Here is a 15,184-nt window from a genome sequence, read left to right on the forward strand (position 1 = left end):
TTACATTACTTAAGTGTATTTAAAACTCCAGTTCAGTAACAGCAATGTTTAGCTCAGTTCAAATACAGCTAGACAGATTATATAATCTTCTGTATTTAGTAAAATATCCAGCATAACAGACTCTCTATCTGTTAAAAACTATAAAACACAAAGACAGAGGAGAATGCTGCCCTCAGGGTTTTCTAACAGAAACAGTGAGAGTTAGGAAAAAAGATGGAAAGTGCTTCCTTTCTGTGTGTTTATATACTAACCCCTCACTCGTGCTGAAGTTAACCTTAATTTACACGAAACGTGGATTAACACGGCTAACGTGCGTTACCCATTAGTTTATTAGAATGTAAAAAGCAGTGAAAGCATCTTAGCTAATGATGACAGATTGCACAGATCCCTTTTACACCTAAACATCGCTAACTTTAAACTGGAGACAAGCTAATCTAACTAGCAGCAAACAGAGCAGCGTTTACCTGCCTTCAGAAATCTGAACAAGCTCACCTCTCTAAATATCTTGGAGACGCATGCCTCATATTTAAAAGGTGAGTTTTCCAGTGTAGCGCCGCTGAATAGTATAAATGAAGTTTATCCAGTAAATGGGAGAGAAGGAGCCGCTATGTGAGGAGTTCAGAGTGGAGGGGCTCGGGGGGTGGGGCGGAGGGGGATGGTGGAGAGGGGAGGGGAGGGGTTGTACTGGGCTGAGCAGCAGTTCAGCGTGCTGCCTGATCTCGTGCTGCGCCTTTTCACAACGCTACTTAAACGGGAAATAGAAAATTTAGTTTATCGAATTTCTCGCCCCGACTTATCGCGATATATAGTTTCCTCGATAACTATCGATATCGTTTTATCGCCCAGCACTACTTTAAGCACACAATATGTCATTAGGAGCGCTAAAGTTCAATAATGTAGCTGCTGGTTAACTAGTTAACTTTAGGGCTTCAGATAGGAGAGAGATAGTAAAAATATTAATTATTATTGTCCATTCCATAATTTGTCTGTGACAGGGAGCTGAAATTAGCATTGATTAGCTTTTATTTTATTTTATTTATCTATTCTGCCTTATCTATTTATTTATGCCCCTGCTATATTATTCAGCCCCTGCTGTTTGTTGCACCTTTTAAGGTGGAACAGGAAAGTTAGCTAGCCGAGCTAGATAGCTACTGGGACAAATTACTAGCGATCTTTTTTGTTGTGCTTGTTATGAAGAATTCAGCCATAAAACTTTGAAACTACACATTAAATTATGGTAATATAGCGCTAATCGTCAATTTTAACAAGGAAAATATTTGTACATTTGTGGGTTTCTTTGGTCGCTTGTTCCGCCATCTTACCAGTGATTCTCATACCCCTCGGTTGGAAGTGTGCATCTGAAAAATCTCTGTATGAAGGGCTAGCAAGCCCTATCCCTTCCCTCTAACCTACCCTTCCAGTCTAACAAGAATCGGGAAAGTGGTAGGCCCAAGGGTTGAAATGGGACAGGGCTTAAGATACTTTTCTGATCACTACAATTGTATCTGAGTTACTGTAGCCTTTTTGTCAGCTTGAACCACGAACCAGACAAGTGATGAAGAAAATCACATCCATGCACAAGTCATGGGACACGAAACTAGTTTCTGTACCGTGACATCAGTGTCTATTACAATGTTCAAAACACAATGCATGATAATAGCAGTATGTGTTTGGCTACTTAAGAAACCAGTTCCCACATAAAGCCTCATGCATGCCAGAAAATATCAGACCTAAACAGTGGGATGCCTTAACTGGTACTACAATAATTTACATACCACTGATGTGTGTTGCCCTTCACTTCTGTGGCCCTCATCTTCCTACAGTCCTCTTTGTTCTCCTTAAACAAAATAAAGTTTAATTAGTCATTTCCACCCTCAGAAAACATTAGCAGAACCAATCCATGAAACGATACAGGAATAAAATGTGTGCTCACACACGCACACAAAGATTTAAAAGACTCCACACCTGAGGCGCTGGTTTGACATTACCGTAATGTATTCCTCTTTTTAGTTCCAGGAACGCGCGTGCTGGCGACGGGAGGGGCCTCGTCTAACAAGGACATCCTTCAGGTATGCAACAAAACAAGGAAAAAATAGCTTGACAAATGCGTGCTTATTTTTTGACCCCAATATGAATTCTGAAAAGCTCAGTTTTGTAGGTTTCTCAGTACTTGCTTTTCACAGGATTGAAATTACATTCTTTGAACTGTTGTCGCGCTTGGAGAAACTCAAACAGCGGCAGTGTGTGAGGATTGTGTGTGTGTGTGTGATTGTTTCTTTCCCTCACAGGTGCCTACCTGATAATAACTAACTCTGCTTCTTTAAATTTGATAGCAATGCACCCTGACCTGACCTGACGTATTCTTCATACAGTGGATGTACAGTATGTATGTGTGCATACTGATGCTGTGGTGCATATAGAAAGAAGGGTGGAGTTCACAGCTGTGATTGAATGCATTTATGTATTCTTTTGTTTGCAGACTGTGGGCTTTAATGCATACATATTTATGAATGTACTGTACATATATTTGCATGTGCTATAGAGTGAGATGTGTCCCCAAGTGCATAACAAAGAACACAAATATAAAGTGGCTATGGGGTATTGTTCTTAATGCACCACATGTATTAGCATTTGTATTTCGCATTCATTTGATGCTGTCGGATAAAAACCTTGTAGCTTCAATTTTTTTTATTTTGACTTGATAATGTGATTCTTAAATTGCGCCAAAATCAGAGTTTTATGGTGAATGGAACCAATGCAAATTCTCCAAAAAATAAAATCCTTTACAATTACAAACGTTTTGTCCAGTAGTGAGTGACAGTACTACCACAGATCAGATATTGTTTGCTGGAGTTTTTAAACACTGTGTCCACTCACTGACATTGTCCATAAGATGCTGTAAGCTGGATTTTTCTGGTTGGTGGACTATTCCCATTCCAGCCATGACACTGAGGTGTTAAAAGCTGTACTTCCTCTAAAATCCACTTTTTTCTTGTCTCACTGAGTTGTATATTCATGCTGCACATAAAACTTATCCCCAGCCTCCATTTTCTGCAGTAGCTAGAAAAAGAAAATGTTCAGAATATTCAGAAACAAGTCGATCAGGAAAAGCCCCGTCTCTACATCAACTCGTAAATTAGTATTCATGGCCTCGCCCATCTTGGCTCGCGACTGCTCACAGGCAGAGCTGAAGCCACGCAGCCAGGCACATCTCGTCATACAGGAGCTAACAGCGCTAGGAACAACATGGCAGTTCATTCCTGTGTTGTTTGTGCAAATAACACGTCAGTGCTATATGCTTTGTCCAGTAATTCAGAGCTAAGGAACAAATTGTTAGAATTTTCTATGGAATACCACCAGCGAGGTACAATGAGAATAGGTAGGTGTGTATATGTTTAGAACAGTTTTGTTTACATTAGTTACTTAGCTAGCTAGCCATTTTGTGTAAGCAGAGGTGGGTAGTCCAGGTCTAAAAAAGTAAAAATCCACCCCATGTAGATTTAATTTTAAAAATCACAGGTATATTTTTACTTTCTGGACCTGGACTATCCACCTCTGTGTGTAAGTAGCTATGTTTACATAGGATCTCCGGTGAATTTTGCATTTTACAGAGAATCTTAGAATCTGAACTACACTAAGCAGGGCATTATACATGTTGTAAAGTAACATATGACATTGCAAAGATTGTTCTTTGTGTAAAAATGTCTTTATTTTAAAATGTTTCTAACTGTTGTCCGTCTCGCTGATGTCACAGTGCTGTTAGCCAATCAGAAGCGATATGTTTGCATGTATGTATATATGCAAGAGCCAATTTCTACCCAGGGTTCTTACGATCATGAAAATCCTGGGAATTTGAAAATAGCAATTTCCAGGCCTAAATAAGTTTTGGAAAAAATACCCAGAACGTTTTTAAACTGTCATGGAAACAAATCTACAAATCTTTGTGTTTCAGTTTATTAATTGAAAAAATCTATTTTGAGTTAACAAATGAATCAGCTCAGATTAAATCAGTAATTTAGACCTACACAATGGTGCTCTCATGATCTTACACATTTTATTATTAAAGATTGTGTGTCAGATTCATTTTAGGCCTACTGTAATCAATTTCTATTATAATTATTTAGTTGATTTTTGGTTTTAGTGTCCATGTCTGCTCTCTTTAAAAAATAAAATGGTCATGAAAACTTGCCTTGAAGGCATGAAATAGTCATGAACAAAATCATGGAAATTTATTGGTTAAGAAGTGTATGAACCCTGCTTATCGTGTCCCTCCGCCCACTCCTCCTTCGGACTAAAGCAGCGTTATACCGGATCACCAGTTTTTTTATGCAAAAAAAACGCTCACACTGCATTCATTTATATTAGAGACCATGATTAGACATTTTAAATTAATGAAAAACAATGGAATGAGACCTTTTAAAAACTCCAGCAGCACTGCTGTGTCTGATCCACTCATACCAACGGAACAGACATTAAAACATTAATGTGTCTGTGTCACTGCAATGCTGAGAATGATCTACCGAATGATCTGCCGAATAATACCTAAGTTCTTTGGTTGATTTTCCTCTATGGTGCTCCTGTCCTTAAAGAACAGGGTGAAAAGAGAATAATAAAGTATGCAGATACATATAAACTGCTCGTATATGCTGATGAAATGGACTGTGTACTGTATGGCCTTATGTAGCCAATGTGAAGTGCCAGAGTGGTGTGAGTTTTGGAGAGACTGTAAACGATTGTGTAAATGGTTTCTGACTGATGATAGTAGTACCTGCTTCCCTGGCCCTGGCATCTTAATTAAATCACTTAGATTCCATCAATGAAAGAAAACTACTGTCAGAAGAATTGATATAGCACTTCAGAGGCAGATAACTGGCTTTTATTTGAAGTAAACGGTGTGGGCTTGTTCAGACTTTACTGTGTTTTGGTGGGAAGACATCAGTTGAATGTGAAAAACCACAAATAAGAGCTGTATACATTTGTATAGTTTTTAAAACCTTTTTTTGTGCAGAAACTCCATTAAACTATAACACATAATATGAATATTATATTACTGTTATGTTATAATTATAAAAATTATAAAAAGACAGAGAAAGAGAGGGAAAAAGCGTCTCAGAAGAGGTATAAAATGATGAAAAAAGCTAACAGAAATGTTAATGCAGTCTGCTATGCTAGTTGATGCTTTGTTTGTATGAATAAATATGGCATTGGGAACAATATTTTGGGCCTGATTGTTGTGCATTAACACATTTTGCATTAACAGTATGGCTTTTTGCTGTTTTTCTCCATTCTCCAGCCATCATAAAGCTATGAGGAATATCACTGCATAGCATCTGCTTAAATAATTAAAGCTTTAATCTGCTTTAAAGGGAATATGAATTACAGCTCTTTTCAGAGAACAATGAGTAGCTGGACCATTATCTATTCAGTTGTTTCATGGCCATTACATCATCGGTTCCTATATAACAATGCATGAGAGAGAATGTTCACACAAGCATTTTTTTAGATATCTTAATTGCTATAAAGCCTACATCAGAAGCATGATAGTGTATGATCACATGTAAAATAACCGTTTTATAGTAGTACTGTTATATTGCTAATAAGAAGCTTTAGTGATCTTCATAGCATTGTTTTTTGTGTACAAAGAGCTCTTAGGAGCGTCTGTTCTCAAAGAACTGCAATTGTATGGCTTAAAGAATCGTGGATAGTTCTTTTAAAAAGACACAATGAAATAAGTAAAATGATCAAATTAGGATTATTTATTACTCTTATTAGTTGTAGTCAGTCTTTCATTGAATGTTCTGACTTATGCTTCTTTAGTTTATAATTGGAGATGCCAGGCCAATGCTACTACCAATCACTTGGGGACCTTTTTTTTTAGCGATCTATAGCGCACTGATCATTTGCGCATCATTAGCTTGATTTAGGTCGTGTCTGTGTGTCTTTGCGGCTTGAAACACGCAAAAGGCATGTACTAATTTTCTTAATTAACCATGGTTGTGTTTTGGGCGTGACGTGAATTAAACCAGTGTTTAAATCAGTGTACCAGTTGTCATTCCCTTTAAAAGTCAGGTGCGCTCTGTCTTTGGCACGTTGATATTTTAACAGCGCAGATGCTTTTAAGCATCTCAGCAGTGGATACTGACCTGCGTGTTCACGCTGTGAAGGTACGCCAGCAGCTCATTTAAGGAAATAGCAATGCTATTTTATTCTGTTAATTGTTGATGTAATTACTGAATTTGAATGCTGCAGCACATTTTTTTGTGTGTGTGTGTGTGTGTGTGTGTATCGAGCGAGATATATAAACACACTAAGAGATGGAATTGGGCGGTTGACTGTTGACTGTTGTCAGGGTTTTAATCAGTCAGTGGCGCACATGTGTTTCAACCGTGCCACCAAGATATAAACACGACAGATATTTACCTGAACACACCTCACCTCCGGACCACCACGCTCATCAGTGTAGATATATTCCTAAACTGTGACTAAATTTTAACAGCGCATAAATAGACAGTTGACAGGGTGTAAGGTAGCAATGAGCTTTGTGACCCACCTTGCGCAGGGTAAACAATAGGGCCCTTGGTTATAGATTGTTATTTTAGCATTACTGTAGTTTAACTGGTATAGTCCTAAATAAGCAATTACCAGGAATTATGTATTTATTGGTGTGAGATTCACAGAATTTTAAAAACCAATATTCTTCAGTTCAAGTTTACCATATTTATTTGATTAACATCTTAGAGCAGCTGTGTTTCAATAAAAATATTCATATTAAATACCAAGTATTGATTATGTTTGCATTTTTGCAAATGAAAATGCTACAAAATATTGCGATAACAATTTTCAGCAATCTTTAATCACTGTGGGCCATAGTAAAACCATAAAGCCATAAAGCCTAAAAGTAAAATCTGTTGCAAAATAGTGGCTCCACCAGTGAAGCTCTTATCCACCCTCTACCCCAACATCATGAGGGTGGAAAAGCACCACCAGTGAAACTGCTACTGCTAAGCTAAACACACACACACACATACACACACACACACCACACAACCCCAACAAAAAAACAAAAAAAAAATATAGCCGCAAGCGGCAATCATCGGGTTCAAGCACCAACTTGCACAATGGTGCCTACTGGAGCATTGAATGGTGATGTGTAAGAAGGTCTAATATGATTGGAGATGCCCTGTCACATTTAGAAATTATCAAGTTTTTCACCTGTTATTAGTGTTGAGCAGAGGCCTTTCAACCTGATCAGTGCTTAAATTCACATGTAAATCTAGTGAACTTTGTAGGATATTCATTAAGTGAGTTAGAACTAGTCAAAAGGTGTCTACATGTTATTGGTATTGATCAGGTGGCTTCAACCAGAATGTTCACAAAGTGGTATTCAGATTGACCTTTGAACCTTTGCAGAACAAGCTGAAATGTTTGACCAAACAAGTTTAAATTAACACAAAGGAGTGAATGTTCTGATATGACATGTAATTACGAAGTTATTATAAATCTAGTTCTGAATTAAATGGCGCTTCATCAAGCACCAACTAGCACAATGGTGCCTACTAGAGCATAGGATGGTGATGTGTAAGAAGGTCTAACACAATTGGAGACATTCTGTGACATTTAGAAATGATCAAAAGTCTTTCACCTGTTATTAATGTTGAGAAGAGGCACAAAGGAGTGAATGTTCTGATATGACATGTAATGTCAAGTTATTCTTAATCTAGTTCTGTATTAAATGGCGCTTCATCAGAGTGATATTGTACAGAGGTCTTTAACATTGTGAGATTACAGCAAATACTGCAGAGTTACAGCAATTTAGGTTAGAAATTCCAAGGACGCACAGATTGCTTGATGCCTGGAGAGTATTGTATGTGAAATTTTCACAAATGTTTTTAATGAACATTTACCTAGAGACTCTACAGTGTGCAGCAAGACTGAAATGGAGGTGATAGGCCAAATATCCAGAGAGTAGTTTCAATATAGCTATTTTCAAACAATTAGCAATTATGAATGAACAAAGCACTTTTTAAACATAGTTGTATTGAGAAATTTGTCAGAGCCACTGTACTAAATATGGCAAAAACAATTAGATGTCAAAATAGTACAGCATGATTGACATATACTCGTTTTTTTGGAACAGCGCCCCCCAGTGGGCGGATTGTTTCAGCACTTTGCAGGTCACTACAGTGTCTCCACCTGAACATAACTGCCAAATATCATCCAGATTGGGCAACATTCAGCCTGCCAAAATGTCTGCTGAATGCTGATTGGCTGATGGTGTTCAGCCATGTTGATTGATTAAGTTGCCCTTTGAACATCCTTTAGAGGCTGTATGATAGATTCTGCATACAAAGTTTCAACTTGCTAGGTTGCACGGTTGCTGAGAAACAGTGCTCCAAATTTACCTCTTGAAGTGAATGGGGCATATATCCGGAAGGACTAATTTGCATATGGCGGCCATATTGTTTACATATTTCAACTTTTTCTTAATGAATATTGAAGCGCATGCTCTCACGAGTGTTTTGATACCAAACATGCCAGGATTGGTCAAAATTCCTAGGACTAGTTTGCAAAAGTAGGTTTTGCATATTATGCAAATTAGCAAAAAATCTATATAGACGGAAGTGCATGGTCCAAATTGGAAAGTTGTTGGTATTGACCCAAGGAATCCATCAAAAAAAGAATTTTGAATGTAGGTCTTATGGTTTTTGAGTTATTGAGAAAATTGTGAAAAATGAATTTCCTTGTTTATAGCGCCACCACTTGACCAATCGGTGCCATTTTTGTTGTCCACCGAGATGCACTGATCCTACATCTACCTACCAAGTTTCATTTCTCTATGACTTACGGTTTAGGCTGCACAACTGTTTTTTCAGGAGAAAAAGAATAATAAATATAGCCGCAAGCGGCGATTTACGGGGTTCGAGCGTTACAGGCAAAGAGACCCCTGGAGGCCAGTTAGGCTTAAAACATGTTGCCGGTTGACTGGCATCGCCAAACTGGATGAGGATGACCAGCATGACCGTGAAGACCAAGCTAGATTACCAGCATGACTAATCTGGATGACAAACTTGTTGACCATATTGACCAAGCTGGAAGACCATAATGACCAAACTGGATGACCAGCATGGCAAAGGTGGTTGGCCAGTATGACCAAGCTGGAAGACCACCATTACTATGAGGACAAAGCTGAATGACCAGCAGGACCATAATGACCAATGTGAATGGCCAGCATGACCAAGCTGGATGGCCAGCATAACCAAGCTGGGTGACCAGCGTGACCATAAAGACCATAATGGCAATGCTAGATGAGTGGTGTGAGTAAACTAGTGGAAAAGCATTGATAAATTGAGCTGTAGTGTTCATCAGGTTTTATGTGGTGTCTTACTGCACTCTAGTGGGCATTTGGTGAAACAAATTCAGTTCTTAAATTGAAAAAACACAAGGCATAAAAAGGGCATATAAATAACCCGTATATAGTATATAAGTTTTGACCTGATTAACATTCCACCTGTTAAAAGCTTGCTGGAATGTGATTGGCTAATAGTGACCACAAAAGTGTCCATATCAAATTTTCATTTGGTGTACATTAGTGCATGGGCCATAGATGATAATTGGCTAGGATGACCTTGATAGCTTGTATGGTTCTAGAGAAACAGCTATCGAGCATTGGCCCCGCCCCCTGGGGGGGTGTATGTCTACTTAAACTGACAGAGTATCTGAGAATCATGTCATGATCAAAGGACTGAAGTGGTATTAGTGTCAGGTTAAGCATTCAAAAGTTATAAGTGTTAAAGACATTTTACTGCACCATGGTAGAACTCATTTGCATATGGCGGCCATATTGTTTATAAATGTAAATATTTTTTTCATAATTATTGAGGAGTAAGCTCTGCTGAACTGTTTGATACCAAACATGTCATGATTGGTCAAGGATCCAAGGACAAGATTTCAAAAGTAGGTTTTGCATATTATGCAAATTTAAAAAAAAATTAAGTGGGTGGAGCATAAACAAGAATGACCCAGGCGGCTGACCAGCATGAACAAGAAGGATAAATATGTTCAATTAAGCAAGACAAGCAATATTAAATAAGTTCAGCAGAGCTTTAATTTAGAATAATTCACCTGTAGCTGTTTCACCAAATGACCACCAGAGCGCAGCAAGAGACCACATATAACCTGCTGGAAATCTATCACTCTATCAGAAAGACAGAACATTCCCTATCAGTGTGTTTCTATTTATTAAAAAGAGAAGAAAAGTCCGATTGGGCTCCAAATTGGTACTCATGATCAAGTGGTCTGTATATACATGTATGTAAATTTGTGTGTTGATAGGGTCAAAGGTTCCTGACTTCTGACCATTTAGGTTTGAAAAAAGTGATAATACAGGCTTATGGCCTACAAAATGGCTGTTGCTCTTTGGCCATATTAGAGGCAAAAAATATCTGATTTGGCTCAAAATTTGCAATCAGGATCACAATATCAGTCTATACATGTATTTCAATTTCTGTGTCAATAGGGTCTAAGGTTCCTGACTTCTGTCCATTTAGATTAGAAAAAAGCGATAATACAGGCTTGAGGCCTACAAAATCGCTGTAGTTTTCCAGCCGTTGTAGAGGCAAAACATGTCCGATTTGGCTGAAAATTTGCAATCAAGATCAGATTATCATTCTATATATGTGTATAAATTTGTGTGTTGATAGGGTGAAAGGTTCCTGTCTTCTGTCCATTTAGGTTGGAAAATAGCGATAAATAGAATAAATTGAAAATAGTTATTTTTTCACTGTAGAGCCTACTGAAGACTTATTTGGCTCATACTTGGCACATGTACTTCAAATGTCATTGTTAATTAGTAGCTTCAACAGTTTTGGAATGTTTTAAACTTTGACAGAGTTTTGGCCAAATAACTCTGAAAAGGCTTTCACGTACATGTTTGATCAAGGTTTATGGGCCTCAAATAGTTAAAATGTCAAGATTTTTTTTATAATTATTTACCTACAGGCTCTCAAGATTGCATCAAGACCAAATTTGTTTTGATTGATTAAGGACTTAAAGACAAGTTCGAAAAGAGCAATTTTTACTCTTTTGGCCACCGATGAAAATCTTTGCATTTTTGGTAAACATATGTAATTACAAAGTTGTAAAGGCTACAGCAAAGTATACAACTAAAAAAGAATAACAAGCCTAGGCCACTTGTACCTTTAGATATAACTGATTTTCTGCTATAGCGCCCCCTTGAGGCCAATCAACGCCATATTTTAATGGATGATAGAAGGCCCTGAGATACATGTAGGGTATAAGTATCGTCCTGATTGGTCATTGTTTAGCCTGTCAAAAGCTTGCTGGAATCTGATTGGCTAATAACGATTGCAAAAATTTGCATATCAAATTTTCCTTCTGTAAAACATTAGGACATAGGCCATAGATGATACATGTCAAAGGAGAGCTTCATAGCTTTTACGGTTCCTGAGAAACAGATTTTTAGCTTTGGCTCCGCCCCCTGGGGGCGTATGTCTACACAGATTGACGTGCTACCTCAGAATCATGTTGGCATCAAAGTTGTAAAGTGGCATTAGTGTCGGTTTAAGCATTCAAAAGTTACAGCTGTTAGAGTAAATTTGGGTGTGCCACGGTAAGATTAATTTGCATATGACGGCCATATTGTTTACAAATTTCACAATTTTTTCGATAATTATTGAGGATGGGACTCTGCTGAGTTGTTTGACACCAAATATGACAGGATTGGTCAATGACCCTAGGACAAGTTCTCAAAAGTAGGTTTTGCATATTATGCTAAATAGCAAAAAATCTAAGTGGGCGGAGCTTAGTGGTTCTATTGACCTTTTTGATTTGCCATTAACCAAGGAATCATATAATGCAAGAATTTTTGCTTTAGCTATCAGGGCGTAGGAGTTACGAGGCCAAACGCGTTGACCTTCGCCATAGCGCCCCCTTGAGGCCGATCGGGCTCATCTTTTGAATCTGAGTAGCGGTGAGAAGTACTACCATATGACCAAGTCTCAGCCCTGTAGGCCTTACGGTTTCTTCTGCCCAATCACTTCTATGGCAGAAAAAGAATAAGAATAATAATAATAAATATAGCCGCAAGCGGCGATTTACGGGGTTCGAGCGTTACAGGCAAAGAGACCCCTGGAGGCCAGTTAGGCTTAAAACATGTTGCCGGTTGACCGGCATCGCCAAACTGGATGAGGATGACCAGCATGACTGTGAAGACCAAGCTAGATTACCAGCATGACTAATCTGGATGACAAACTTGTTGACCATATTGACCAAGCTGGAAGACCATAGTGACCAAACTGGATGACCAGCATGGCAAAGGTGGTTGGCCAGTATGACCAAGCTGGAAGACCACCATTACTATGAGGACAAAGCTGAATGACCGGGAGGACCATAATGACCAATGAGAATGGCCAGCATGACCAAGCTGGATGGCCAGCATAACCAAGCTGGGTGACCAGCGTGACCATAAAGACCATAATGGCAATGCTAGATGAGTGGTGTGAGTAAACTAGTTGAAAAGCATTGATAAATTGAGCTGTAGTGTTCATCAGGTTTTATGTGGTGTCTTACTGCACTCTAGTGCGCATTTGGTGAAACAAATTCAGTTCTTAAATTGAAAAAACACAAGGCATAAAAAGGGCATATAAATAACCCGTATATAGTATATAAGTTTTGACCTGATTAACATTCCGCCTGTTAAAAGCTTGCTGGAATGTGATTGGCTAATAGTGACCTTGGCTAGGATGACCTTGATAGCTTGTATGGTTCTAGAGAAACAGCTATTGAGCATTGGCCCCGCCCCCTGGGGGTGTATGTCTACTTAAACTGACAGGGTATTTGAGAATCATGTAATAATCAAAGGGCTGAAGTGGTATTAGTGTCAGGTTAAGCATTCAAAAGTTATAAGTGTTAAAGACATTTTACTGCACCATGGTAGAACTCATTTGCATATGGCGGCCATATTGTTTATAAATGTAAAGATTTTTTAAATAATTATTGAGGAGTAAGCTCTGCTGAACTGTTTGACACCAAACATGTCATGATTGGTCAAGGATCCAAGGACAAGATCTCAAAAGTAGGTTTTGCATATTATGCAAATTTAAAAAAAAAATAAGTGGGTGGAGCATAAACAAGAATGACCCAGGCGGCTGACCAGCATGAACAAGAAGGATAAATATGTTCAATTAAGCAAGACAAGCAAGATTGAATAAGTTCAGCAGAGCTTTAATTTAGAATAATTCAAATGTAACTGTTTCACCAAATGACCACCAGAGCGCAGCAAGAGACCACATATAACCTGCTGGAAATCTACCACTCTATAAGTAAGACAGCACATTCCCTATCAGTGTGTTTCTATTTATTAAAAAGAGAAGAAAAGTCCGATTGGGCTCCAAATTGGTACTCATGATCAAGTGGTCTGTATATACATGTATGTAAATTTGTGTGTTGATAGGGTCAAAGGTTCCTGACTTCTGACCATTTAGGTTTGAAAAAAGTGATAATACAGGCTTATGGCCTACAAAATGGCTGTTGCTCTTTGGCCATATTAGAGGCAAAAAATATCTGATTTGGCTCAAAATTTGCAATCAGGATCACAATATCAGTCTATATATGTATGTCAATTTCTGTGTCAACAGGGTCAAAGGTTCCTGACTTCTGTCCATTTAGATTTGAAAAAAGCGATAATACAGGCTTGAGGCCTACAAAATCGCTGTAGTTTTCCAGCCGTTGTAGAGGCAAAACATGTCCGATTTGGCTGAAAATTTGCAATCAAGATCAGATTATCAGTCTATATATGTGTATAAATTTGTGTGTTGATAGGGTGAAAGGTTCCTGTCTTCTGTCCATTTAGGTTGGAAAATAGCGATAAATAGAATAAATTGAAAATAGTTATTTTTTCACTGTAGAGCCTACTGAAGACTTATTTGGCTCATACTTGGCACATGTACTTCAAATGTCATTGTTAATTAGTAGCTTCAACAGTTTTGGCACGTTTTAAACTTTGACAGAGTTTTGGCCAAATAACTCTGAAAAGGCTTTCACGTACATGTTTGATCAAGGTTTATGGGCCTAAAGTAGTTAAAATGTCAAGATTTTTTTGATAATTATTTACCTACAGGGTCTCATGATTGCATCAAGACCAAATTTGTTTTGATTGATTAAGGACTTAAAGACAAGTTCGAAAAGTGCAATTTTTACTCTTTTGGCCACTGATGAAAATCTTTGCATTTTTGGTAAACACATGTAATTACAAAGTTGTAAAGGCTACAGCAAAGTATACAACTAAAAAAGAATAACAAGCCTAGGCCACTTGTACCTTTAGATATAACTGATTTTCTGCTATAGCGCCCCCTTGAGGCCAATCAACGCCATATTTTAATGGATGATAGAAGGCCCTGAGATACATGTAGGGTATAAGTATCGTCCTGATTGGTCATTGTTTAGCATGTCAAAAGCTTGCTGGAATCTGATTGGCTAATAACGATCGCAAAAATTTGCATATCAAATTTTCCTTCTGTAAAACATTAGGACATAGGCCATAGATGATATATGTCAAAGGAGAGCTTCATAGCTTGTACGATTCCTGAGAAACAGATTTTTAGCTTTGGCTCCGCCCCCTGGGGGCGTATGTCTACATAGATTGACGGGCTACCTCAGAATCATGTTGGCATCAAAGTTGTAAAGTGGCATTAGTGTAAGTTTAAGCATTCAAAAGTTACAGCTGTTAGAGTAAATTTGGGTGTGCCACGGTAAGATTAATTTGCATATGGCGGCCATATTGTTTACAAATTTCACAATTTTTTCGATAATTATTGAGGTTGGGACTCTGCTGAGTTGTTTGACACCAAATGTGACAGGATTGGTCAATGACCCTAGGACAAGTTCTCAAAAGTAGGTTTTGCATATTATGCTAAATAGCAAAAAATCTAAGTGGGCGGAGCTTAGTGGTTCTATTGACCTTTTTGATTTGCCATTAACCAAGGAATCATATAATGCAAGAATTTTTGCTCTAGTTATCAGGGCGTAGGAGTTACGAGGCCAAACGCGTTGACCTTCGCCATAGCGCCCCCTTGAGGCCGATCGGGCTCATCTTTTGAATCTGAGTAGCGGTGAGAAGTACTACCATATGACCAAGTCTCAGGCCTGTAGGCCTTACGGTTTCTTC

At 38.3% G+C, this 15,184-nt stretch overlaps 1 protein-coding gene across 4 annotated transcripts in view; it reads left to right on the forward strand.

The window, feature by feature from the left end:
• xylb (xylulokinase homolog (H. influenzae)) overlaps positions 1-15,184 on the forward strand; it is a 110,333-nt gene that overhangs the window by 44,726 nt on the left and 50,423 nt on the right. For all 4 annotated transcript variants that reach the window (XM_022673875.2, XM_022673876.2, XM_049480278.1 and 1 more), the window contains one exon: positions 2,011-2,069. In XM_022673875.2, the coding sequence (XP_022529596.2) occupies positions 2,011-2,069 (59 nt within the window). The remainder of the gene's footprint in view (positions 1-2,010; positions 2,070-15,184) is intronic.

This window comes from Astyanax mexicanus, chromosome 6 (genome assembly GCF_023375975.1).
Source record: "Astyanax mexicanus isolate ESR-SI-001 chromosome 6, AstMex3_surface, whole genome shotgun sequence".
In the NCBI taxonomy this organism is placed as follows: domain Eukaryota; kingdom Metazoa; phylum Chordata; class Actinopteri; order Characiformes; family Acestrorhamphidae; genus Astyanax; species Astyanax mexicanus.